Source organism: Triplophysa rosa, linkage group LG9 (assembly GCF_024868665.1).
Source record: "Triplophysa rosa linkage group LG9, Trosa_1v2, whole genome shotgun sequence".
Taxonomy (NCBI): domain Eukaryota; kingdom Metazoa; phylum Chordata; class Actinopteri; order Cypriniformes; family Nemacheilidae; genus Triplophysa; species Triplophysa rosa.
This window is the reverse complement of record NC_079898.1, coordinates 4094677-4121544: the sequence shown is the minus strand read 5'-3', so window position 1 is coordinate 4121544 and position 26868 is coordinate 4094677. Positions and strand designations below refer to the sequence as shown.

Here is a 26868-nt window from a genome sequence, read left to right as displayed (position 1 = left end):
TACATATACATAACGACAACATTAGCCTAATCAACGACTGAACTGTTCAACATTCACGTGGTTTACTGGTCTGAACAAAATAATCTGCTACTTTTTACCACAACACGTTTAGTGTGGTTGTTTAGTCTTTATTTACAAGCACAACACACATTCATGACGAGACATGACAACATGCTAGCTATCGACACCGGCAACAATATATTATCTCTAAGCTACCTAACGCTTATAAAGTGCGAACCGGTGTTGCACCAATGACACAGACTAATAACAAAAACGTTCAAAAGTACAGGACAGTAACAAAAAACGTACAAATAACACTTACAAATCCAGGAGCCGGACCGCTAGGTCTGCATCCGTTTTGCAACCCGTTGCCTCTTGCTACTCGCGCCACCAAGTGTAAGCCCATCCGATATTGATTCGTGACCGGCCTCGTGTCCAATCACTCTCTCGCTTTCTTTTCTTTGCTTCCTCCGACAAAACCCTCTTTGGTTTTTTGGCTGGCTCTGCCATGGTGATGTTTTGGATAGTTTCGTCTTACTGTTAGCTCTGCTGTTGGCCAACTTCTCCCAGGCTACGACTAAAACGTGACGTATGCCGTAAAGCAGGGGATAGGTGGGGCTTGTACCGGCCCGAACACCAAAGTTACAAGTGCAATTTCAGCCGATAGGAGGCTGCTTAGGTAGTAACGGCAGTAAAATTCGTCCGGTTAAAAGTTGTCCTACCACTAAAATAATTTTAGAGAAATTATTTTAAGGTCAAAAAGTTACTCGTTGCCGCTTGAAGTGCTTCTGCATTTGCGTTTGGCAGATGCTTTAATCCAAAGCGATTCACATTGCATGATACTATACATTTGTTTTGGAGTATGTGCAATCCCTTGGATCAAGCACTTGTATTTCTGTTTCAGCAGTGAGCTACTGTAAAAGAGAGCAAGTATATTTTACAATACTGAGTGTATTAGTGTGTAGGCTACTAATTGCAAGATAAAATGCCTGAACTGTTATCAGCTGAGCTACTGCATTTTACAATGCAGGTTATGTGCGGTTCCTTAAAGAGAGGATTTCATTATACCTTCTATAAATGGCCCATTGACTTTTGGAAACAATAGTCTCCAAATTCAGAGGTCAAGCTTTGGATTTACTATTGAAAGTAAGCAAATGGTTGCTTCCAATGCACATAATGTCACAAATAACCTGGCAAGGTTCTCAACACCAGATTCAAAACATGAAGCTGTTGTACACACAATTTCACAGGAAGCAGTGCAACAGTTGATGCGTCCTAATCCACCATTCATATTTTCCATGCAGCCTTGTGATTTTTTTTTCAATTTACAGTGTTTTGACCAGCCCAAGATTCCACATTTTGTCAAAATTGTGGAGGTCGGGCCAAGAGATGGACTACAAAATGAGAAGGTAGAGAATTCACTGTTTTTAAGTGTTACTAGCATGTGTTATACCCCTTATTATGTCCCCTTTCATATAAAAAGGAAAAGCACAAACTTTCTTATACTTTACTATGTTAGCTGACATACAGTACTCACAATATTTGATGCCTCAGATTTGATCAAACATTTTAGAAAATGGACAAAACACATGAAAAAAAGGCAAACTACAGTGTGTCATGGTTCTGTCCCACCTTGTCTTGCTTTTCTTGACCTAGTGGCAGAACCATGATAGAACCTCTTGTTTTATGTGGAGAGAGTGAGTTTTGGCATTCCATATACTCCCTCTCTCCGGTGTGGCATCTCTGTTCCCGCCCTTTCGTCTCCTCGTTATTGTTTGTTAATTAGTTCATGTCCTGCACCTATCCCCTCTTGATTTATCCCCTTTATAATGCCCTTGTGTCTTCTGTCTCGTGCTGGTTCATTGTTCTGTTGCGTTGTGTTTGTGTCATGTGGGTGAGTTACTGTTCTGTAGTTAGTTTAGTTTATTGTGGTTATGTCAAGTGTTGTTATTATTTCTAGTCTAGTTAGTCCCTGTCCTTGTTGCTATGTTTTGTTATGTTCCCCCAAGTGGGTCTTTGTTTTGTATTTTTAGTTATAATTAAAGTCTGTCTTGTTAACCCCTTACCCGCTGTCTGCACTTGGGTCCTCTGTCCTTGTCCTCACCACCCACGCTCATGACACAGTGTATCTGGGAATAAGGTTTTATAAAAACAATAGTACTACTACTAATAAAATATTAAATAAATGACATAAAAAGAAAAAGCCCACAGGAAATTCTTCTCGCAGATGAGCTCCAGGTTACAAAGTTTGTACGATTTTTAAGATATGTTAGTAAATCTTCATCACTGGTTGGCCACACATAAATGATTCTTTGCCTTGTTGTAAAAGTTGTTCAGACTCCCTGAATGTGTCCATACAAACCGGTATTGTTGCATCTTGTCTTTCTACAGGAAATAGTTCAGACGGAGGTCAAAATCCAGTTTATAGACATGCTCTCTCAGACCGGCTTGTCTGTGATTGAAGCCACAAGCTTTGTGTCTTCAAAGTGGGTTGCCCAGGTAATAAGCTTCTGTAATAAGAGTGTGTTGATGGGTATCTGTAGCCTCTTTAGATCCACCAAAAACCACTGAATTGGGTATTGTAGTTATTTTCATAAAAATGTTTTTATAATACGTCCAATATTTTTTTCTGCTGTCAGAAGTATGTATGTGTTTAAATGTAAATTACTATATGTTTTGTTTGTAGGTAGGTTGTTGGTTAGTCATAAGTAAAGATGTGTACACTGTTGCTGGTGGCTTCTACGCATGATCTCATGACTGGGAAGTCAGTGATAGTTATTACACAGTGAACAAGTTTTTATAATGTAGGTAGGAATGTGAAAACATTTATTTGATTAATTTAATTAATTCTTAATCGCTGGAAGTGTAAGTACAAGGCTTAAGACAAAGACTTCTACAGTGAGCTAATATCATTTTTTAAGTGTTACATCATTGTTACATTGTTACCCCTTATTTCCCATGATACAACCTGATTAAGATTAGAATCAGTTGGAGGAGAGCGACCGTTAATACCACGAATGTATGTTTATATACACTTATTACAGGGCTCGTTGGAATGCTTGATTCTGATTGGCCAGTCGTGACATTTGCAGGTTTGTTATTCCCAGATAACAACCTCTCAAAACTAATAACACAATTAACCCGGATGCAGCAAATCATTTTGACAGGTTTTTTTGACAAATTAAATATAAATATGTCTGTATGACATTATATTTACAAAAGGTTAAACCAAATTGCCGGTTCGTGACATCTGAACATTGTTTCTTGTCACGATCGTGGAAGGAGAACATCTTGGTTTCGGATGTAACCTCGGTTCCCTGATGGAGGGAACGAGACGTTGTGTCAAACCGACAGAATGGGGTTTGTCTTGAGAACCTATCATCTTCTGAGTATTTAGAAAAGGCCAATGAAAACTGGCGAATGAAATTTGCATGCCGGACTCCTCCCCGGATGTCCGGGTATAAGAGGGAAGCCGGCGTGCTCATTCATTCACCTTTGGTCTGAGGAGCCTTAAGCATCCTCCCCCGACTGCTGGGGTGGGCGGCCAGTGTTGTGGCATGAGGGACACAACATCTCGTTCCCTCCATCAGGGAACAGAGGTTACATCCGTAACCAAGACGTTCCCTTTCTGTCGGTCTCTCGACGTTGAATGGGGTTCCTATGTAAGACGCCACAGCACTGAGCCGCGTCACAATCTCTAGCGGAGCGACGTTGACTGGCCTGGGCAAGTCAGACGAAGATGCTAATGCGAAATTATGACCATCCAGTGGAGAGGAAGGGGGCCCCGAGCTTTACCACAAAGTTGGGAAGCCCCTGCCACCGGCCGTCACGGGCGGAGGCCTAGTTCTCTAAATGGCGAGAAGCCACCCGGCACCATAAGGGCCACTGGGTAAGCATTATTACCCCTTGGGAGAAAAACAATGCAGAGACCACTACCTACCGTAGGGAGGAATTAGTGGAGACACCACATGGTCTCACCAACAGGGGAGAACTCATGGGAAAATGTGCGGACTGCAGGAGTTAACCGCAAGGTGGGAGTCCACCTAGGGAGGTCATGGGTTGCCGAGGTGGAAACCATTCATGAGGATACATCAGATGGAACAGCCCACGGAGGGGGGGTTACCACGTCTGGAGCACTAGGTCCGGTTAGAGCTATGTGGGAGATAACTCAACTGTTCCCCGGCCTAAGGGGGCAGGGCTGCTCAGCCCAGCCTGCCCCGAGGAAGGTGCTAGTGATGGATAAAATGCCTGTTCTTTGTGGGGGAAAGAGGGGAGGCGTAATAGCCACTGATCCCCCTAAGGAAGGGGGAAGGGCTTTCGCAGGTGTACGCCCTACCGGCTGCTGGTCCTACACCTTGCCAGGATGCGGGCTGACACCGGTTCCACGCGTAGGTATTAGAGCCTCATGGAGTCGTTGGGCATAGCCCAACCCGCAGCTCTGCAGATGTCTGCTAGAGAGGCGCCCTGAGCCAGTGCCCATGAAGAGTGTGCCTCACTCCCAACGGGCAGGGGCAAATTGAGATCGGTATGCCCTAATGAGGGCATCCACGATCCAGTGCGCCAGCCTCTGTTTGGAGACAGCCCTTCCTTCTTCTGACCTCCGAAACAGACAAAGAGCTGCTCAGAGCTTCTGGGCTCTGCGTGCGGCCCAAGTAGAGGTGCAGTGCACGTACTGGACACAACACGGAAAGCTTGGGTCTTCCTCCCCGGTGGGGAGCGCCTGCAGGTTCACCACCTGGTCTCTCGGAAGAGTGGTGGGAACTTTGCACACATAGCCGGGGCAGGGTCTCAAGATAACGTGAGAATCCCCGCCCCGAGTTCTAGGCAATCTGTGGACACGGAGGGAGCTTGCAGATCCCCTACCCTCTTGGAGGTGAGCGCCATCAGGAAAGCCGTCTTTATCAAGACTGAGAAAGAGCGGCAACCCCGAGAAGCTCGAAGGCCCACCACCTAGGTCGAAAGAGGGTAGGGAGCGCGGATAAGGTGGTCACCCTCTCGCGCCCCTTAGGAACCTAATGACCAGGTCGTGCTGTCCCGGAGGCTACCCAGCACTTGGGTAATGATGAGCGGACGTAGCGGCTACATACATTCCCAGTGTGGAGGGGGAGAGGTTACTCCCCAGTCTCTCTTGAGGAAGGGACAGCTCGTACCCGACTGATCAACTGAGCGGGTCTACTCGCTGAGAAGAGCACCAGGACGAGAAGAGGCTCCACTTATGGGCGTATAGCCGTCCCAGTGGCCAAGGCCCTAGCCTGAGTAATGTCCCAACCAGACCTGGGGAGGGGCACTCAGGATCTCCTCGTCCCGTCCAGACATGGAGACCAGGTTCCGCCTGGGATGCCGTAACGTGCCCCTTCCCCTGGGGAAGCAGTTCGCCGGGGGAGCGGCCAGGGGGGAGTTGTTGTCAGAGCCTTAGCTCCGAGAACCAAGTCCTGGTTAGGCCAAAGGGGCGTAACTAGTACCACTTGATGCTCCTCTTCCCTGGCCTTGCACAGGACCTGTGCAATGAGGCTCTACTGGGGGGGAAGCGTACTTCCGCTTGTCCCCCGGCCAGCTGTGCGCAAGGGCATCCGTGCCAAGGGTTGCCTCGGACAGGGAGTACCAAAGCGGACAATGGGTGGAGTCCGGGGAGGCAACAGGACCACCTGTGCCTGGCCGAACTGCTCCCAAATGAGCCGGTTGCATGAGGATGGAGTCGCCACTCTCTGCGAGGCGTCGACTGACGAGAGAGCGCATCGGCTGTCTGGTTCAGGAGGCCTGGGATGTGTGTGGCTCGCAGGGAACTGATCACCTGCTGACTCTAGAGGAGGAGGCGCCGGGCGAGTCATGTTAGCTGTTGTGAGCGAATGCCACCAATAATATACGCCACAGCAGCTGTGCTGTCCGACCGGACCAGCACTTGCTTGCCCTGCATGAGAGGTAGTTGCCTCCTCAATGCAAGTAGCACAACCAACAACTCTAGGCAGTTGAAATGCCAACGCAGGCGGGGGCCCGTCCACCGCCCCGACACTGCGTGCCCGTTGCACATGGCACCCCAACCCTACAGGGAGGTATCCCTAAGGGGACCCCTGTCACCAGGGGGTTAGGATGTGTCGGCAGAAAAACCGTTATGACCATACGCCTGCTGCCGGTGTGCCACGCTCTCCAAGGAACTTGACTCTGTAACCAGTGTTGGAGCGGTCGTATGTGCATCGACCCGAGGGGTACCACCCCCGCCGAGGATGCCATCCCAGGAGCCTCTGAATTGTTTCAGGGGGACCGTTGACTGCGTGAGAGCTTCAGGCAGTTCAACACTGATCGGGCGCGCTCTGTAGTCAGACGCACTGCCCCTGGAGGCCCCGTGGGAGCGGGCTTCTTCGTCGCGGGTCTCGCGCCCACCGCGGGGGGTGAGCCGGGCCGCTCATGAGGACAGAGTCGAGTTCCATACCGAGAAAGAGGACGCTCTGCACCGGGGAGAGCTTGCTCTTCTCAGTTGACCTGTAGCCCCACTGATCTAGGTGCCGGAGCACCAGGTCCCTGTGTGTACACAACAGATCTCGAGAGTGGGCCAAGCTGAGCCCGTCGTCGAGATAGTTTAGTACCCGCACACCTCCTTCCCTAAGGGGAAGGAGGGCGGCTTCCACGACCTTCGTAAAGACTCGTGGAGACAGGGACAGACCGAAGGGGAGGACCCTGTACTGATATGCCCGTCCCTCAAACGCGAACCGTAGGAACGGCCAATGTAGAGGGAGGATCGAGACATGAAGTACGCATCCTTCAGGTCGATTGCCATGAACCAGTCCTGACACCTGACGGACGTCAGGATGCGCTTCTGCGTGATCAACCTGAAAGGCAGCTATTGTGTAGGTGCCTGTTCAGAACACACAGACCCAAGATAGGGCGCAACCCCACGCCTTTCTTGGGGACAATAAAGTACAGGCTGTAAAACCCTTTGAACATCTCGGCTGATGAGACGGGCTCGATCACTCCTTCGCCAGAAGGGTGGCGACCTCGCCAGAAGTACGGGAACATCCTAGCCTCTGACTGAGGTATATCGGATGCCCTGAAACTTGGCAGGCGTGAGGCGACTGGATCGCGTAGCTGAAATGGATCGTCTTCCCTAGCCAGCCTGACAGTCTGGGAAGCCGGCAGGCTCCCAGAATGAGACAGGGGGACTAAAGGTACGATCTTTTTCATCGTCCCCCCGGGGGGTGGTTCGATGGCTAGCAGTACGGATTCCTTGCCGGGGGAGGTCCCCCAGGGAGGAGATCGGCTCTGCTGTTTTTCCTGCCTGGTGACTGCGCAGCTCAACGCACTGTCTGACTGAGAGTGCTGAGGGCTGGTGTTTATACTCGACATTGCGCTTCGTCATGACGCAATGTCGAGTTTGCCGTTCACCGTCGTCCAGAGGGTGGGAGCGGCTGTGATAACCCAGAGAGAGAGGAAACTCTCTTTTCTGAGAGTAAGTGGGCGCTAGCCCCCCGGAGGGGCCAGCAGATGGAGAGACGGGGCAGGATCCGTCCCTACCCGACTTCCCAGCGATGTGGCTGGGGTCGGGCCCAATGGTAGCCTCTATCCCCCTGAGGTCTTCCCATGAGGGCTGCTTCGCCGCGGCTGCTGATGGGGCGATGGTCTCCTCTTTGCTGTCTCCTCCAGGGGGGGCCGCCTGAGTGGGGGGCGCCAGAGCTGGAGGGCGTTGAAGAGGACCAGGGCTGCTGGGAAGCAGACAGTGCAAGGGACTCGACGGCCGGGGTGGCCGAGTCGCTGCACGGAGGACTGCTTCTTTACTGTCGAGAACCCTCCGGGGGCGGCCGCGTGTGGGTCTCGACAGTAACACCAACCAGCCCCCCCCTTGCGAGACGGGTGCGTTGAGAAAGCGGACCTTCTCGGCGTTACTCATCTGCGCAAGGATCGGCCAGAGAAGTTTCTCATGGACCACAAGTGTGGACATCGTCCGACCCAGGGCCCGCGTGGTCACCTTGGTCGCCCGTAGAGCGAGGTCGGTGGCGGCACGGAGTTCCTGCATAAGCGCTGGGTCGGTCTTACCCTCGTGGAGCTCTCTCAATGCCCTGGTCTGGCAGGAGCCATAGCGTGGAGAGAGGAGGCAGCTTGGTCCGCTACAATGTAAGCTCTCGACACCAGAGATGCCGACACCCCACATGCTTTGGACGGGAGTCTAGGTCGAACCCCATCCCCAGGTGGCCGCCGCCTATGGGCACGAGTGCACCGTGGCGGCATACTGCACCTGGGGGACATCGACGTATCCTCTATCCTCTAGGAAGAGAGGGTGACAGAACTTTGTTTGACATGAAACGTGCTGGAAAGGGGGCGTTTCCAGGTCTTACTAAGTTCCTCATGCACTTCCGGTAAACACGGCACTGAGGGCGGGCGCGGCTTGGAGCCACGCTCAAACCCGAGGCGCCATATAGCCAGCCGCGAGTGCCGCGAGAGGCAGTGCGGGCACTGCAACCCAACACTCACGGCGGCCCGGGAAAGCATGGCTGACATTTCGACGTCTGCTTCTTCCTGGGCTCGACCCCCCGAGGGAGGGAGCCCGAGAAATCGTCGGAGTCAGATGGCAGCACGTCACCCCCCGATGCTGCAAGAGACATCTCCTCATCACGCATCGTGTCCGAATACGTGATTGAGGAATAAGACGGCGGACCGTCTCCTGGGGAACGGTCAGACGAGCGAGACGAGGTGCGAACGGTCCGTGAGCCAGTGGCTGGCGGATTAACGCTCACTGTAATCCTCATATCACCCTCGCTGCTTGCCGTAGCGGACGGCAGGGCCATAGTCCTGCCGCCACGGAACGGGGAGCAAACGAGGTGGTGGCTGAGTCCCGTGGGAACACAGCCACCCATGAGGCAATGTCTGAATCGTCACCGCCCGCAGTGCGTACTGGAAGCAGGCATCGTGTCCGTCCCCCTCCTCGATGAGTGTGTTGCACACATGAGAACAGCGGGACAAGCCACGCTGGATAAATTTGCTCTTTTAGAAAAGGAAATTTGCTCGAACACCTCCAGAACTGCCGAGATGCCCAAGGGAGAGTCACTGCAGGAAGGGACCGTCCGCTGTACCACGTCGAAGATTACAGCAGCAAAATGATTACCAAAGATCGTAGAGAAGCTCATCAGATGCGTAGGCTCTGAAGAACAAAAGGTGAATGAATGAGAACGCCGGCTTCCCTCTAATACCCGGACATCCAGGGAGGAGTCCGGCATGCAAATTTCATTCGCCAATTTTCATTGGCCTTTTATAAATACACAGAAGATGATAGGTTCTCAAGACAAACCCCATTCTGTCGGTTCGACACAACGTCGAGAGACCGAGAGAAAGGGAACCCAAATGCAGGCAGCGGCAGTGAAGGGGTAAACAAGGATATATTTATTTAAACAAAACAAAAGTGTAAAACAAAACACCCACGATGGGGATATAAACAAGAAAACAAGATAACAGGAAGCAGAAAGGACGTTGATTAACTAAGACTAGACTAAACTAAACAACACTAGACAAAAGCTAAACTAAAGACTTACTAGACTCGACTTGACTTGACTTGGGTATTCACAGAAAACAGGCACAGCGGCACATTACACAGGACCACAAGCACAACGAACGAGCACAGGACAATGAACACGAGGGCATTTTAAAGGGAGACAAACAAACGAAGATAACGAGGGAAGGTGAGGAACATTAAACACGGCAGGGAAGCAATACGGGAAACGAGAGGGGCGGGGCCAATGACGAGACACGAGAAAGCACATGGAATGTCAATGGTAAACACCCCATGACTTTCTCACACTAAACATAAGGGATCTGTCATGATCCTGCCACAAAACTAGAAAATCCTGAACAAGAAGGCAGGACCATGACAGTTTCTTACCTTAAAACCGAAAGTTTCCATGGCTTTTCCTCGTGGAAGGTCTGCATTCTATAAAAATGAGCTAATAAAATATTTCAAATTCACATTTCATGTCCCGTTATTTTCTCATGTGGCAAGTGGCCATGTAATAAGTGGGATAATGTACAAGCAGCCAGCTGTTATTGCAAAATAAGCCCCGAAAGTGTGATCCGGACCCGACGCGAAGCGGATCCTCATGATAACAACCGGCTGCCTGTACATTATCCCTTACTTGTGTTTGTTCTTGTTGACAGTTATTTTCTACTTTTTGAGAATAAACAGATTAAATAAATGTTATAGATAGTAGTGTTTTATTTTAAATATATTAAATAATTTAATTAAAGCCCCACTGAAATGACTTGGAACATGCAGTGTTATTTGATGTGATGACATAATATCAACAACAACTGCAACAAAAATGAATAGAGAGCGAGACATATTGAGTGACCCCTCCCGGCCTCCCCCTTTTAAAATAACCAATAGGCTTAGCTTTTGCTTCAGCAGCTCTGCTAGTGAAGGGGGTGGGACTCTTCGGATTCTAAAGCGGATTTGATTGGACAAGAACTTTGACAAGAGGCTGAAGTGTAGCGTGATGTCAAGGAATTTCTAGATTTTTTCTTCAATGCCCATCCCTGTGGCAGACCAATTATGAAGAAAAATCTAAAAAATAACATTGCGTTCTAAAATTGTCTAATATAATAGCATAATACATAATGTATTTATTTATTTTTTATGTTGTTAGATGGCTGACCACACAGAAGTACTGAAGGGGATTAAAAGGTCTCCTGGCGTCAGATACCCTGTTCTGACGCCCAATTTTCAGGGCTTCCAGGCAGCTGTAAGTAAATATTTGCATAATTTACATTTATTTACAAGTGACATTTGCAGTTTGGCTTTCATGGCAGGTCAGAATGATGTTTGTCTTGTATAAACCTCTTTACTTATGCATGTTCTCTACCTACGCTTCACTTCACCTTGCATAAGAGTGAAGTCTTTGCCATTTTTATCTGAAACATTTATTTGTAAATGTTTGGCACATGCATTTAATTGCTTTCCTTGTTAATTGAGCAAGCTCTAAGCATAAGCCTGATGAAATGTTTCCAGTTCCATCCATAGTATTGTCTCTCCACCTTCAGCTGCGGTCCAAATTTCTTCTGTTGATGAATGCAATAGCCTGTTCTGCATTTTTGTGGATAAAATAAACAATACACAAATAATATTATTCTTTCTACCTCACTCCAAATACCCTATGTCTTCAGGCCAGTAATCCTGAAGATTTTTTTCCCCGATTAAACTTGATGATCTAACTAAATTATTTTAATTCTATCAAAATTTCTTCTAGTCCATTGAATGTCATACCCATTGCCTTGTTTAAAAATGTTATCGACACGATTGGTCACTGTGTGTTATCTACAATAAATAAGTCATTAGCATCTGGTCAAGTTCCAATGTATTTTAAAAAGCTGTTGGAACAGCTCTGAATGCATCATGCCTTAAATCATCCACTATTATCCCTGTTCCAAAAAAGTCTGTTGCTGACAGTCTGAGTGACTTCAGACCTGTCGGTCTTACTCCAGTTGTTATGAAATGTTTTGAGAGGGTGGTATTAAGGCATATTAAAACTAGCCTCTCTCCTGCATTTGACTGGCATAAATTTGCTTATAGGTCAAATAGAACCCAGGAAGATGCAATCATTACAGCTCTCCACATAACACTGGATCATCTGTTTCCAACGTTCCACCACTCTTACACTCAGCACTAGCTCCCCAGAGGGTTGTGTTGAGCCCATTGCTGTACTCACCGTACACGCATGACTGTATTCCAGCACAAGCCTCCAATTCTATAATCAAATTTCCAGATGACACTACAGTTGTAGGTCTAATCACAGCAGATGTCGAGACTGCCTACCGAGATGAGGTGCAGCAACTGACATCATGGTGCGCCGCAAATAACGTGATTCTGAATACTAAGAAAACCAAGGAACTTGTCTTAGATTTCAGGAAGCACAGGACTGACCCCCTTCACATTCTCATAAATGGGGATTGTGTGTAAAAAGTACAGTACATAGAATCAGAATCAGAATCAGAATCAGAAGAGCTTTATTGCCAAGTGTGCTTGCACACACAAGGAATTTTCTTTGGTGTTGGAAGCTTCTAGTACAGACATTCAACACAATGACAATACAATATAATACGATTTACAGTCTAAAAGATTCTAAATTGTGCATATATAAAATAAAGACTATTTTACAGAAAATGGGGGATAATAACATATAAGAGACATTGTACAGGGTAGTATATAGTAGAATAAACATATTAACAGATTGTATGTACACTTGTGCAAATGGATAATTTAGTAAGTAGAGGTAGTGTTATATACATGTATACATAAGATGTAGATATAATAAGGCACTATAGTGCACACTATAGGAGTAGTGGAAGTGGAATATTGCTCTTAAGGAGCAGTTATCTGTTTAGGAGGGAGATTGCCTGGGGGAAGAAGCTGCTTCTGTGTCTGGAAGTCCTGGTGTTTGGTGCTCTAAAGCGCCGGCCAGAGGGCAGCAGATCAAAGAGTTTGTGTGCTGGGTGTGTGGAGTCAATGATGATTTTTCTTGCCCTGTTTTTCACTCTGGAATCGTACAGGTCCTGAAGTGTGGGCAGAGGAGCACCAATAATTTTCTCAGCACTACGAACTGTCCGTTGTAGTCTTCGTAGGTCTGATTTGGTGGCCGAGCCATACCAAACAGTAATTGAAGTGCACAGAACAGATTCGATGACCACTGAGTAGAACTGGGTCAGTAGCTCCTGTGGTAGGTTGAACTTCCTCAATTGAAGGAGGAAGTATAACCTCTGCTGGGCCTTCTTTACAATGAAGTCTAAGTGGGACTCCCACTTCAGGTCCTGAGAGATGGTGGAGCCCAGGAACCTGAATGACTCCACAGTATCCACAGTGCTGTCCAGGATGGTGAGGGGAGGAAGTGATGGAGGGTTCCTTCTGAAATCCACTATCATCTCCACTGTCTTGAATGCATTCAGCTCTAGGTTGTTTTGACTACACCAGGCAGCCAGCTGAGCAACCTCCTTTCTGTAGGCAGATTCATCACCGTCTTGAATAAGGCCAATGACTGTGGTGTCATCTGCAAACTTCAGGAGTTTGACAGAAGGGTCTGTAGAGGTGCATTCGTTTGTGTAGAGTGAATATAGCTTTACATTCTTGGGAATCCACATATCTGAAAACCTTTCCTGGTCTGCCAACACCACAGCTATGGTCAAAAAGGCTCAACAGCGCTTGCACTTTTTACGCGTCTTGGAAAAGAACAATCTTCCAAGGAAACTGCTGGTGACTTTCTACCGCTCTGCAGTAGAGAGCATTTTAACATACTGCCTCACAGTGTGATATGCAGGCTGTTCAGCAGCAGACAAAAAAGCACTGCAGAAGTTCATCGGTACAGCACAGAAAATGATCGGCTGCCCTCTTCCTTCACTCCAGGAGATTGAGGACACTCGTAACCTTTCTAGAGCAAAACATATTGTAACAGACTGTTTCCATCCCGGCCACTCTGTATTTGACCTCATGCTCTCAGGTAGATGACACAGGTCAATAAAAGCATGGACCTCTCGTAATCAACACATATAATGCTTCTTTACCTTCAATTGTTATATCTTATTTTGTAGTACATCCACCACTCTATTTATGTACACCTGCACACCATATTACTGTATGTGCAATATTCAGTGCAGTTTTACTGAAGTTCTGAATTGATTGTGAACACATGTATCTACTGTATAGTGAATGTATTCATGTCAAATACTTATTGTATGTTGGGTATGTAGCTGGAAGGGCATACACACAATTTCATTGTAATGCAATGATAATGAAGGCATCTATCTATCTAATTGGTTTTATTCATACTTATCAGACAGGTTTTTCTCAGTAAGCGTTCAAAAGTATGCTTCATCAACAGCACCTCTGTCCTGTGGTGTTCCCCAGGGTTCAGTTTTAACACCACTGCTCTTTGCTTTGTATTTGCTGCCTCTAGGGCAATTTATAAGTAATTTTGTAGTCATTGTTTGTTTACCATTGCTATGCAGACTGTATATTTCTTTTAGGCCCCATGAAATTAAAAAAATGTCCACTCTTTAAATTGTATAAATTTGATTAAAGTCTAGATGGCAAACAATTACTTACCATTAAATCATGAAAAAACAGAAATACTCCTGATGGCGTTTTCCCAAAAATGATGGAATGTCTTGGTCCCTTATCACATTCTGTTGGATCTACCCTTCATAATTTAGGTGTTCATATGGCACAATCTTTCAGTCTTGATCAACATGTGAATCCTTTTTTTATCAGTTGAGAAACATCATGGAATTTAGATAATTTGTGACTACTGCGGAGATGGAAATTATTATGCATGCACCTTGATTATTGCAACTCGCTCTTTACTTCTCTTAATAATTCAGCCCTGAAACGGTTACAGGTGGTTCAAAACGCTCATCAAAAGTCATCAAAGAGATCTCACGTAACCCCAATCTTAATACCCTTACATTGGCTCCCTGTCTAATTTAGAATTTAATTAAAATTCTAGTGATGGTGTTTAAAGGTTTACATGGTCAAACCCCTGTATATATAAAAGAGCTGTTACAACCCTATAACTCCAGTAGAATTCTGAGATCCTCAAATCAGATCCTGGTAGTGGTCCCACGTTCAAGATTGAAGACAAAAAGTGACTTTGCTTTTGAAGTAGTTGCTCCCAAGCTGTGGAATCTTTTTAAAAGGCAGCTGAAAACTCACTTGTTCAATCTTGCTTTTGTCTAAACTGTTTTTTAACGGTCATGTCTATTTTAATCTTCATTTTATAATTTTGATGTCAAGCACTTTGTGACACTGCTCTTGAAATGCTATAGAAACCAATATTACTAACTTACTGTTGCAGATCGCAGCAGGAGCTACAGAAGTGGCAGTGTTTGGTTCCGCCTCAGAGACCTTCAGCAGGATGAACATCAACTGCTCCATAGAGGAGAGTTTGCAGAGGTTTGAGAAGGTCATCTCTGCAGCCAAACAGGAAGGCATACCGGTGCGCGGGTGTGTGCCATAACTCAAAACTCTCTGCTGAGTGTTTCCTTAGAGGTTTGGGAAAGTATTTTGACTTTGTTTTGACAATCCACTTCAGACATTCTACTACTGTAGCTACAGTATAGACCTCATTCAGCCATGTTGATTTCAAAACAAGGCTGAGAGGGATAAAAGTCCTGAGCACTGCATTGATTTGTACCAGGATGCCGACTATTCCGCAATCAAAACACAAAAAATACATAATTTCACTAAGTTCCACAAGACAGAGAACTAAGGAAAACATGGGTTATTTAATTAGATGGGTCTTACCACTTAATTTTGAGATTAGAGTTGTACATTTTGTTGTTAATAGCTGACTTCTGATGGTGTAAACATGTTCACTTGCTCATATGATATTTTATGACATAAAGTTTACATCTACAATTCATATTGATGACATAGAACACACAGATCTCCCCCAAATGCTATTGCACAGACAGGGATCCCCGGAATGTGAAGGTGAACGGACACTAGGAGTGGGCTATCATTTCCACCTGTGTCTCATTAGCTTATTATATTCTGTGTATTGAGCTGTTTTAAGTGTATTGAGCTGAGTCTGTGCTAGAGTTGTTGTTTGTTGGTCGTTGTTCCTGTATGTGTGTTCCTGGCATATGTGCTCTCTCTTACCTGCTCTGCGTGGATTATGTTCCCGATTCCCCAATGTGGTTTGTACTCTGCATGCATTATGTTCCTGACTCACCTAGGTGGATTGTGCCCTGGTTCTTGGTGTGGATTATCTGTGTGTCATGGCTCTGCTTCACTTAGTCATGCTTTTCTTGGTCCTGTAGCAGAGCCATGACAAAGCCTTATGTTTTATGTGAGAAAACCATGAGTTGTCTATGTTTTTACTTCTCATGTGTTTTCTTGTGTCTTGTCATTGGCCCCGCCCCTCTCGTCTCACGTATTGCTTCCCGTCCGTGTTTGATTACCCTCACCTGCCCTGTGTTGTTATCCTTCGTTTGTCTTCCCTATTTAATGCCCTCATGTTTCTTTGTCTTGTGCTCGTGTATTGTATATGGTGTGCTTGTTGGAGTGTTACCTGGTTTATCATCGTGTCTCGTACCCTGAGTGTGATTCCTGTTTTCCTCTTCCTGTTCCTGTTTCTGTTCCTGTTCTTGTCAGTTTAGTAAATGTCAGTTTAGTTTATGTCGTATGTCTTTATCCCAGTTTATTGTTAGTTAGTCTACGTCCTGTTATGATTTTATTGAGTTGTTATACCCCATCGTGGGTCTTTGTTTTGTGTTTTTTTTTGTAATAAATATTCTTGTTGTTACCCCTGAAAGCTGCCTGCATTTAGGTTCTGTTCCCTTACCTGTCGTGACAGAATACACGAGCCAGTTAAAGAACCCAGCAGGCAACAAGATGGACCGGGACCAGGTGTCCCTCCGGTCCCGTGAGGCCCACCTATTGTTCGGGCTTCGCCAGGGGGGCTACGGTACTAAGGGAGTTCGCCGAGGCGTTCATGGCGGTGGCGAGGGAGACAGATTTTGGAGACGCCAAATTACAGGTGATCTTCGATGGCTGCCTCACCCATCGTCTGACGCCTCGGGAGAGGAGGATGCTGAGACCCCTAAAGGTTTGCTGACATGGTCCGGTATGTAGTCAACCGGGACGAGCCCGGACGGGAGGTCCCAGCCCGGGCATCGGCTTCATTGGCCGTCGTCCCGGAAGACTGCACACTGGCCACTGTCACCCTGGGGGACTCGGCGCCTTCCTCCGCTAGCTCCGCAGCACTTGGTCCTCCTACTACTCTCTGCAGCAAGCGGGGAAGGAGGGCATCCGGGGGAGCGTCTACGGACTCCTCCGGTGCCGAGCTAGCCACGCCCTCCACCGCTGCCTCGCAACCGACCACTGCAGCGGTTCGGCTGAAGAAAAAGAGGCAGCGGCGGGCAGCCGGCGTCCAGTCCGTTGCAGCCGGCGTCCAGTCCGGTGCAGTCGGTGTTTAGTCCGGTGTCCAGTCCGGCGTCCAGTCCGGTGTCCAGGCCAGCGTCCAGTACGGTGATCCAGCTGGCGTCCAGACCGGCGTCTAGTCCGGTGATCCAGCCGGCGTCCAGTCCGGTGATCTAGCCGGCTTCATGTCCGGCGTCCAGTCCGGTGCAGCCGGCGTCCAGTCCGGTGCAGCCGGCGTCCAGCCCGGTGCAGCCGGCGTCCAGTCCGGTGTCCAGTCCAGAGTCCAGTCCGGTGATCCAGCCGGCGTCCAGTCCGGCGATCCAGCCGGCGATCCAGCCAGCGTCCCAGTCGGCGATCCAGCCGGCGTCCCAGGTGGCGATCCAGCCGACGCTCAAGTCGGCGGTCCCCCCAGGACTTCCCCTAAGTCCCCCAGGACTCCGCGCCCTCGAGCGCAGCCGGGGACTAAGACTGTTCCCCCTTCTCCCCACCCCCATGGGCTGCCTCCGTTGAGCCCTTGTTTGGTCCCACCCCCCTCCCATGTTTGTTATTTTTACTGTCCCACCCAAGTCCCATTGTTGTTTTTTCTTGTCTGCTCCTGATTTTGTTCTCCATGTTTTGTCTGTTCTTGTCTCTGTCTCAGTCTACCCTGTCTCGTTAGTCTACCCCTTGGTGAACACCTGGGGGTGTTCATTAAAGGGGGGGGGGGGCTTCTGTCATGGCTCTGCTTCACTTAGTCATGATTTTCTTGGTCCTGTAGCAGAGCCATGACAAAGCCTTATGTTTTATGTGAGAAAACCATGAGTTGTCTATGTTTTTACTTCTTATGTGTTTTCTCGTGTCTTGTCATTGGCCCCGCCCCTCTCGTCTCACGTATTGCTTCCCGTCCGTGTTTGATTACCCTCACCTGCCCTGTGTTGTTATCCTTCGTTTGTCTTCCCTATTTAATGCCCTCGTGTTTCTTTGTCTTGAGCTCGTGTATTGTATATGGTGTGCTTGTTGGAGTGTTACCTGGTTTATCATCGTGTCTCGTACCCTGAGTGTGATTCCTGTTTTCCTCTTCCTGTTCCTGTTTCTGTTCCTGTTCTTGTCAGTTTAGTGTTTTAATAAACCTTTGTGCTTTCATTTGGATTCTGGCTCCTTGTCCTGGCTCACACTGTACAAATCAATGCAGTTTAATGCAGCACACTGGTCTGTTATCTCTTTCAGCCTCGTTTTGAAATCAACACGGTGGCAGGCTGAATAAGGTCAATAAAAGTGACTTTGAAACCACATGTAAACTAAATCTCAGTACGGAATTAGTAGACTGTTAGGTTAAGCTTTGAGTTTGGGTTGGGTACAATAAGTTGGTATGTAAAGTTGCAAAGTTATGGTCAGAAGAATGTCTTCTGTGAGACCATCAAAGTAGAGTGTTAGCATAGATCATATATAGACCCCTTTTGCGCCGATGTCACACTTACGTAACGGCATTAGCTGAAGGCAAAACTGGAGGTGGCCAATACTAACCAGCACAGATTCTACGTAACGAGTTTAAAATATCATCTTGTTGTGTTGTTTAGTGCCACAATCGACAGAATACAGTCTCCAATTTGATATTTTAACACATACCTACTGCCATTGCCAAACAAAAACACTAACGACAGCAGTAGTTAAACACAATAAATGAGCAGACTGAACAGAAACAATCATCAAAAATGCTTGCGTTTCACTTCATAACACTTAAGATTTAAAACTGTCTTTTGTTGGTGTGGATTATGATTTGGGTATGTGTCAAAAAATATATGTACGCCCAAATCAGAAACTAGGGAACAAGGTTATTTTTCAGGTAGCATTAACTTTTGAACGCATAGCGTATGCTAGCTAACTTTGTTAGTTATACAACTAGCAGTTAACTATCGGCCAGAAACTAAACATAAAGGAAACTGTTTGTGATCTCTTTTTAGTTGTCACTAGTGCATTAGTATAAAGGGAGAGGGAACAGTGAGAAGGCTCATGTTATGTGTCAGGTTTGTGTTCAAGTAAACGCATTTGCTAACGTTTGCCACTGTTAGTAGGTGAGTCAGGAACATAATGCTTTTAGTGTTTTTTTAGGTGATTTTTGTGGGCACAAAAGTGATATTGATTCAGTTCCATTAACATTCAGGACTTGCAACCTGACTTGGACTCGCCTCTCTTGACTTGGGACTTGATTGGGACTTGAAAACAATGACTTGGTCCCACCTCTGGTAATAAACAATTAATGGAAATCACAGCAGGAACACAAAAATAACAGTATTATATTGTGCAAATTATAATGTCTTTTACAGTAATAAACTGTTGTTGCAGATTACAGTAGGTATGCTGTAAAATTACAGCTATGTGCTGGCAAATATAGCTGCCAGTTGTTTAATGTAATTTAACAGGGATTTTTTTTACAGTGCACTAAAACAGTGCTTTAAAGCACATGTTGTGTATATTTTATTTTACAAACGGCACGATATTTTTTTACAGTTTATAAAGGCAGAGTGTCTCGTGCCAATGAAGCACGAGCACATCCGATGCGGTTTCACCATGGTAAAACCATGACAAAACTACCAACAAGCTAGAGCTAATACCGAACTTTAGAAGTGATGATATGCAGATTCATATATCAGCATTAACGGTAAACAGAGACGGGCGCGGTGGACGCGGGTATCATTATAATATTCACAAAACGGCTACTCGAACAATGTTGTAAGCACAGATGTATTTATTTTATGTGACACACACCAGCATAATAATGTACAATTCATGAACGCAAAATAATCTCTACATATCAATAAAGCAAGGTTGTTACAATGACTTGGTAAAAACAGTTAATCCTTCCAAAGCACGTGTAAGTAAACGATATATAAAATAAATGTTCGGTAGCCTACTACACATATAAATGAAATTTTATGATTAGATATTTTACCCTACATCTGCAAATGTATCGTGTTTTAAAAAGGAACTGAGAAACTGCGGTTAAAAACTCACTCACAGGGAAACGTCTTGGTTACGGATGTAACCTCGGTTCACTGATGGAGGGAACGAGACGCTGTGTCGAACCGACAGAATGGGGTTTGTCTGGAGAACCTATCATCTTCTGAGTATTTAGAAAAGGCCAATGAAAATTGGCGAATGAAATTTGCATGCCGGGCTCCTTTCATTGCTCATTCATTCACCTTTGGTCTGAGGAGCCTAAAGCATCCTCCCCCGACGGCTGGGGTGGGCGGCCAGTGGCATGAGGGACACAACGTCTCGTTCCCTCCATCAGGGAACCGAGGTTACATCCATAACCAAGACGTTGCCTTTCTGTCGGTCTCTCGAAGTTGTGTCGAACCGACAGAATGGGGTTCCTATGGAAAACGCCACAGCACTGAGCCGCGTCACAATCTCTGCGGAGCGACGTTGACTGGCCTGGGCGAGTCAGACGAACACGCTAACGCAAAATTATGACCTTCCAGTGGAGAGGAAGGGGGACCCAGAGCTTTCCACAAAAGTTGGGAAGCCCCCTAAAGCCGGCCGTCACGGGCGGAGGCTTAATTCTCTAAATGGCGAGAAGCCGCCCGGCACCGTACGGGCCACTGGGTAAGCATTATTCCCCCTGGGGGAAAAACGCTGCAGAGGCCACTACCTACCGTAGGGAGGAATTAGTGGAGACACCACATGGTCTCACCATCAGGGGAGAACTCATGGGAAGAAAGTGAAGACAGGAGATAACCGCAAGATGGGAGTCCACCTGGGGAGGTCATGGGTTGCCAAGGTGGGAACCATTCATGAGGATACATCAGACGGAACAGCCCACGGAGGGGTTGTTACCACGTCTGGAGCACTAGGTCCGGTTAGAGATATGTGGGATAACTCAACTGTTCCCCGGCCTAAGGGGCCAGGGCTGCTCTGCCCAGCCTGTCCCCTGGAAGGGTGCTTAGTGATGGATGGAATGCCTGTTCTTTACCCGAGGGGAAACAAGTGAGGCAGGATCGCCACTGCTCCCCCCGGAGGGGGAAGGGCTTCCGCAGGCGTATGCCCTACCAGCTGCCAGTCCCACACCTTGCCAGGATGCGGGCTGACACCGGTTCCGCGCATAGGTATTAGAACCTCACGGAGTTGTTAGGCATAGCCCAACCCGCAGCTCCGCATATGTCTGCCAGAGAGGCGCCCTGAGCCAGTGCCCATGAGGGCTGTGCCTCACCCCCACGGGCAGGGACGAATAGAGATCGGTATGCCCTAACGAGGGCATTCCTGATCCAGTGCGCCAGCCTCTGTTTGGAGACAGCCCTCCCTTCTGCTGACCCCCGAAACAGACAAAGAGCTGCTCAGAGCTTCTGGGCTCTGCGTGCGGTCCAAGTAGAGGCGCCATGCGCATACTGGAAACAACACGGATAGGTTGGGTCTTCCTCCCCGGTGGGAAGCGCCTGCAGGTTCACCACCTGGTCTCTCGGGAGAGTGGTGGGAACCTCGGGCACGTAGCCGGGGCGGGGTCTCAAGATAACGTGAGAATCCCGGCCCCGAGTTCTAGGCAATCTGTGGACACGGAGGGTGCTTGTAGATCCCCTACCCTCTTGGAGGTGAGCGCCATGCGGAAAGCCGTCTTTATCAAGACTGAGAAAGAGCGGCAACCCCGAGATGCTCGAAGGGGGCGGGGCCTCTTGAGGCCCGCCACCTAGGTCGCAAGAGGGTACGGAGCGCGGGTAAGGTGGTCACCCTCTCACGCCCCTTAGGAACCTAATGACCAGGTCGTGCTGTCCCAGAGGCTACCCAGCACTTGGGTCATGATGAGTGGCCGTAGCGGCTACATACATTCCCAGTGTGGAGGGGGAGAGGTTACTCCCCGTCTCTCTTGAGGACGGGACAGCTCTACCCGACCGAGCAACTCGCGGGTCTTCTCGCCAAGAAGAGCACCAGGACGAGAAGAGGCGCCACCTATGGGCGTATAGCCGCCCAGTGGCCGAAGCCCTAGCCTGAGTGACGTCCCAACCGGACCGGGGGTGGGTCACTCAGGATCTCCTCGTCCCGTCCAGACATGGAGACCAGGTTTTGCCTGGGATGCCGTAACGTGCCCCTTCCCCTGGGGAAGCTGTCCGCCAGGGGGAGCGGCCAGGGGGGAGTTGTTGTCAGAGCCTCAGCTCCGAGAACCAAGTCCTGGTTAGGCCAAAGGGGCGTAACTAGTACCACTTGATGCTCCTCTTCCCTGGCCTTGCACAGGACCTGTGCAATGAGGCTCACTGGGGGGAAGCGTACTTCCGCTTGTCCCGCGGCCAGCTGTGCGCAAGGGCATCCGTGCCGAGGGTACCTCGGACAGGGAGTACCAAAGCGGACAATGGGTGGAGTCCGGGGAGGCAACAGGACCACCTGTGCCTGGCCAAACTGCCCCAAATGAGCCGGCTGCGCGGGGAGGGAGTCGCCACTCTCCGCGAGGCGTCAACTGACAAGAGAGCACATCGGCTGTCTGGTTCAGGACACCTGGGATGTGTGTGGCTCGCAGGGAGCAGATCACCTGCTGACTCCAGAGGAGGAGGCGTCGGGCGAGTCATGTTAGCTGCTGTGAGTGAAAGAATACGCCACAGCAGCTGTGCTGTCCGACCGGACCAGCACGTGCTTCCCTGCACGAGAGGTAGTAGCCTCCTCAATGCAAGTAGCACAACCAACAACTCTAGGCAGTTGAATGCCCGTAGTAGGCCCATCCACCGCCCCGACACTGCTTGCCCGTTGCACACAGCACCCCAACCTTGCAGGGAGGCATCCCAAAGGGGACCCCTGTCCGCAAGAAGGTCATGGAGACCAGGGGGTTAGGGTGTGTCGGCAGAAAAGCGTGTGACCATACGCCTGCTGCCGGTGTGCCACGCTCTCCAAGGAACTTGACTCTGCAGCTAGTGTTGGAGAGGTCGTATGTGCATCGACCCGAGGGGGACCACCCCCGCCGAGGATGCCATGTATCCCAGGAGCCTCTTGTTACAGGGGGACCGCTGACTGTCTGATCTTCAGGCAGTTCAACACTGACCGGGCGCGCTAGTCAGTCGCGCTGCCTCTGGGAGGCCGCGAGGGTGCGGGCTTCCTCGTCGCGCGTCTCGCGCCCCCCTTGGGGGGTGAGCGGGGCCGCTCGTGAGGACAGAGTCGAGTTCCATACCGAGAAAGATGATGCTCTGCACCGGGGAGAGCTTGCTCTTTTCTCAGTTGACCTGTAGCCCCACCGATCTAGGTGCCGGAGCACCAGGTCCCTGTGTGTACACAACAGATCTCGAGAGTGTGCCAAAACTTGAGCCAGTCGTTGAGATAGTTAGTACCCGCACACGGCTTCCACGACCTTCGTAAAGACTCGTGGAGACAAGGACAGACCGAAGGGGAGGACCCTGTACTGATATGCCCGTCCCTCGAACGCGAACCGTCGGAACGGCCAATGTCGAGGGAGGATCGAGACATGAAAGTACGTGTCCTTTAGGTCGATTGCCATGAACCAGTCCTGACGCCTGACGGACGCCAGGATGCGCTTCTGCGTGACCATCCTGAAAGGCAGCTTGTGTAGGTGCCTGTTCAGAACACGCAGATCCAAGAAAGGGCGCAACCCTCCGCCTTTCTTGGGAACAATGAAGTACGGGCTGTAGAACCCACTGAACATCTTGGCCGGTGGGACGGGCTCAATCGCTCCCTTCACCAGAAGGGAGGCGACCTCCGCCCGAAGTACGGGGGCATCCCTGCCTCTGACTGAGGTAAAAAGGACGCCCCGGAACTTGGGCGGACATGTAGCGATCTGAATCGCGTAGCCAAGACGGATCGTCTTCCTCAGCCAGCCTGACAGTCTGGGAAGCTGAGACCAGCTCCCAGAACTGTGACAGGGGGGACTAGAGGTTTGATCTGCTTCATCGCCCCCGCGGAGGGTGGTTCGGTGGCTAGCAGTACAGATTCCTTGCCGGGGGAGGTCCCCCGGGGAGGAGACCGGCTCTGCCGTTTTTCCTGCCTGGCGACTGCGCAGCTCAACGCACTGTCTGACTGAGAGTGCTGAGGGCTGGTGTTTATACTCGACATTGCGCTTTGCCATGACGCAACGTCGAGTTTGCCGTTCACCGTCGTGCAGAGGGTGAGAGCGGCTGTGGTAACCCAGAGAGAGAGGAAACTCTCCTTTTTTGAGAGTAAGTGGGCGCCAGCCCCCCGGAGGGGGCCAGCAGATGGAGGACGGGGCAGGACATGTTCTATTTCATCACTAATAGAAGAAAACCAGCACAACCCTAGGTTTTTATTTAACACAGTATCCTGTATATCAGCATAGCAGTGATGAATTTATGAACTACTTCACATATAAAATCCAAGATATTAGAGAAAAAATTATAACAATGCAATCAGAAGTGAAACCCGCTGAACAAACTAACTACAGCGCCCTTAAGGAGAAAATGCAATTATTTTATACCGTAGATCAAGATGAGCTGTCTAAAATTATTAGATCATCTAAATCAACAACATGCATACTAGACCCTATACCTACAAATCTACTGAAAGAGATGCTCCCAGAAATTATAGATCCTCTTCTTGGTATTATTAACTCATCTCTGACATTAGGACATGTGCCTAAAGCATATAAGGTGGCTGTTATAAGGCCCCTTGTCAAAAAACCCCAACTCGACCCTAGAGAACTAAGGAACTACAGGCCTATATCGAATCTACCTTTCATATCTAAAATTCTGGAAAAAGTAGTTTCAACTCAATTATGCTCCTTCCTCCAAAGGAATGACATCAATGAAGAATTCCAGTCTGGATTTAGAGCATGTCACAGTACAGAGACTGCTTTGATCAGAGTTACAAATGATCTGCTATTGGCGTCTGACCGAGGTTGTATCTCGTTATTGGTGCTGCTAGACCTTAGTGCTGCATTCGATACCATTGACCACAGCACACTCCTACATAGACTCGAAAATTATGTCGGCATTAAGGGAATAGCTTTGAAATGGTTTAAATCTTATTTATCCGACCGTTTTCAATTTGTAGCAATAAACAATGAGGTGTCACGCAAATCGCAAGTCCAGTACGGTGTACCACAGGGCTCAGTCTTAGGGCCTCTGCTCTTCGCATTATACATGCTACCTCTAGGAGATATAATAAAGCGACACGGAGTTAGCTTTCACTGTTATGCTGATGATACTCAACTTTATATTTCCTCGAAGCCTCATGAAACACAGCAGTTCCATCGAATAATGGAATGCATAGTCGATATAAAAAACTGGATGAGTAACAACTTTTTATTACTGAACTCGGACAAAACAGAAGTGTTACTTATTGGACCGAAAACTGCTATAAGTAACAACCAAGAATACTGCTTAACTATTGACGGATGTTCTATAAAACCCTCGTCGTCAGCAAAGAATCTTGGCGTTCTATTCGATATAATCTGTCATTTGAGAGCCACGTCGCCAACACCTGTAAAATTGCGTTTTTCCATTTTAAGAATATATCTAAACTACTGTCATATGCTGTCAATGTCAGATGCAGAGAAGTTAATTCATGCATTCATGACATCAAGACTAGACTACTGTAATGCACTGTTAGGTGGTTGCCCTGCAGGCTTATTACAAAAACTCCAATTGGTCCAAAACGCGGCAGCTCGAGTTCTTACACGTACAAAAAAGTATGAACATATTAGCCCGGTTCTGTCAACCTTGCACTGGTTACCTATAAAGCATCGCGTTAACTTTAAAATCTTGCTTATTACCTATAAAGCCTTACATGGTTTAGCTCCTCAGTACTTGAATGAACTCCTTTTGTATTACAGTCCTTCACGTGCATTACGCTCTCAGGCGTCCTGTCAGTTGGTAATACCTAGAATTTCAAAATCAAGTGCAGGTGGTAGATCCTTTTCCTATCTAGCGCCTAAACTTTGGAATAGTCTTCCCTGCACTGTCCGGGAGGCAGACACACTCTGTCAGTTTAAATCTAGACTAAAGACGCATCTTTTTAATCTTGCATACACTACTCTTCCATAATATAAATCTTCAGAGGGTTTAGGCTGCATTAGTTAGATCAACCGGAACCAAAAACACAACTGATGTACTTGTTGCATCAAAGAGTACAGAACAGTACTCTACTCTCAGCCAGTCTTGTCTCATTGTTCCAAGGTTACCACAGCGAGCAGGATGCAGTTCATGGCCTGACCTGATGGTAGAGCGGAGAATGGGAAGTGGGGACCTGACAAGAGCTGAGATGATAGAGCTGGATAAAGAAGGACGCGGTCTCTTGACATGTCTTCACCACAAAATTTCAAATGCTATTAGATTATTAATGATAATCTTAAACTACAATTTATTTTATTATTAAGTTTATTTATTTTATTTAGCCTTGTTGTGCAAGTTCTCTGGAGCTTGTGCAGAGGCAGCAGCTTTTGCCAGAGGGGAACTGGAATCCCCTGGTTGGGCCTGGGTTCTCCTGAGTTTTTTTTTCTCCATTAGAGTTTTGGGTTCCTCGCCACCGTTTGCATACTGTTTTTTGCACTATTTGCCTGACCGGGGGGGCTGCTTTAGAATTTTAAAGTTTTACTTAATTAATATTGCATATAGGAATTTATAGTCTGTTATATTTGACCTGTGCTTCTCTCTCCTTTATCCTAAATGTGTGCTCTCACTGAGCGTGTGTGTGTGTGCGTACTTGTCTGTGTACGTACGTGTGTGTGTGTGTTGTGTGTGTGTGCGTGCGCATCCGTGTGTGTATGTGTCTCTGTGTCTGTGTGTGTTGGTGCGTGTGCGTGTTGTGTGTGTGGAGTGTTTTGTGTGTGGGTGTGTCTGTCTTCTGTGTTTTCAACCTTTTCTTGTTTTTGCAGGTACAACTTTGATTGTTTTGCTTGTAGTCAATGTGTCTCATGTACAGCTGCTTTGTAACAATGAAAATTGTAAAAGCGCTATATAAATAAAGTTGAGGATCCGTCCCTATCCGACTTCCCAGCGATGTGGCTGGGGTCGGGCCCAATGTAGCCTCGATCCCCTTGAGGTGTTCCCATGACAGCCGCT

General features: G+C 48.0%; 1 protein-coding gene across 3 annotated transcripts in view; it reads left to right on the top strand.

The window, feature by feature from the left end:
• hmgcll1 (3-hydroxymethyl-3-methylglutaryl-CoA lyase-like 1) overlaps positions 1–26868 on the top strand; it is a 99692-nt gene that overhangs the window by 9779 nt on the left and 63045 nt on the right. For all 3 annotated transcript variants that reach the window (XR_008963529.1, XM_057341816.1, XM_057341817.1), the window contains exons 2-5: positions 1332–1409; positions 2392–2499; positions 10623–10718; positions 14817–14965. Coding sequence is in view for 2 of the 3 variants with exons in the window: in XM_057341816.1 (XP_057197799.1) it covers positions 1332–1409; positions 2392–2499; positions 10623–10718; positions 14817–14965 (431 nt within the window). In the remaining variant the exon portion in view is untranslated. The remainder of the gene's footprint in view (positions 1–1331; positions 1410–2391; positions 2500–10622; positions 10719–14816; positions 14966–26868) is intronic.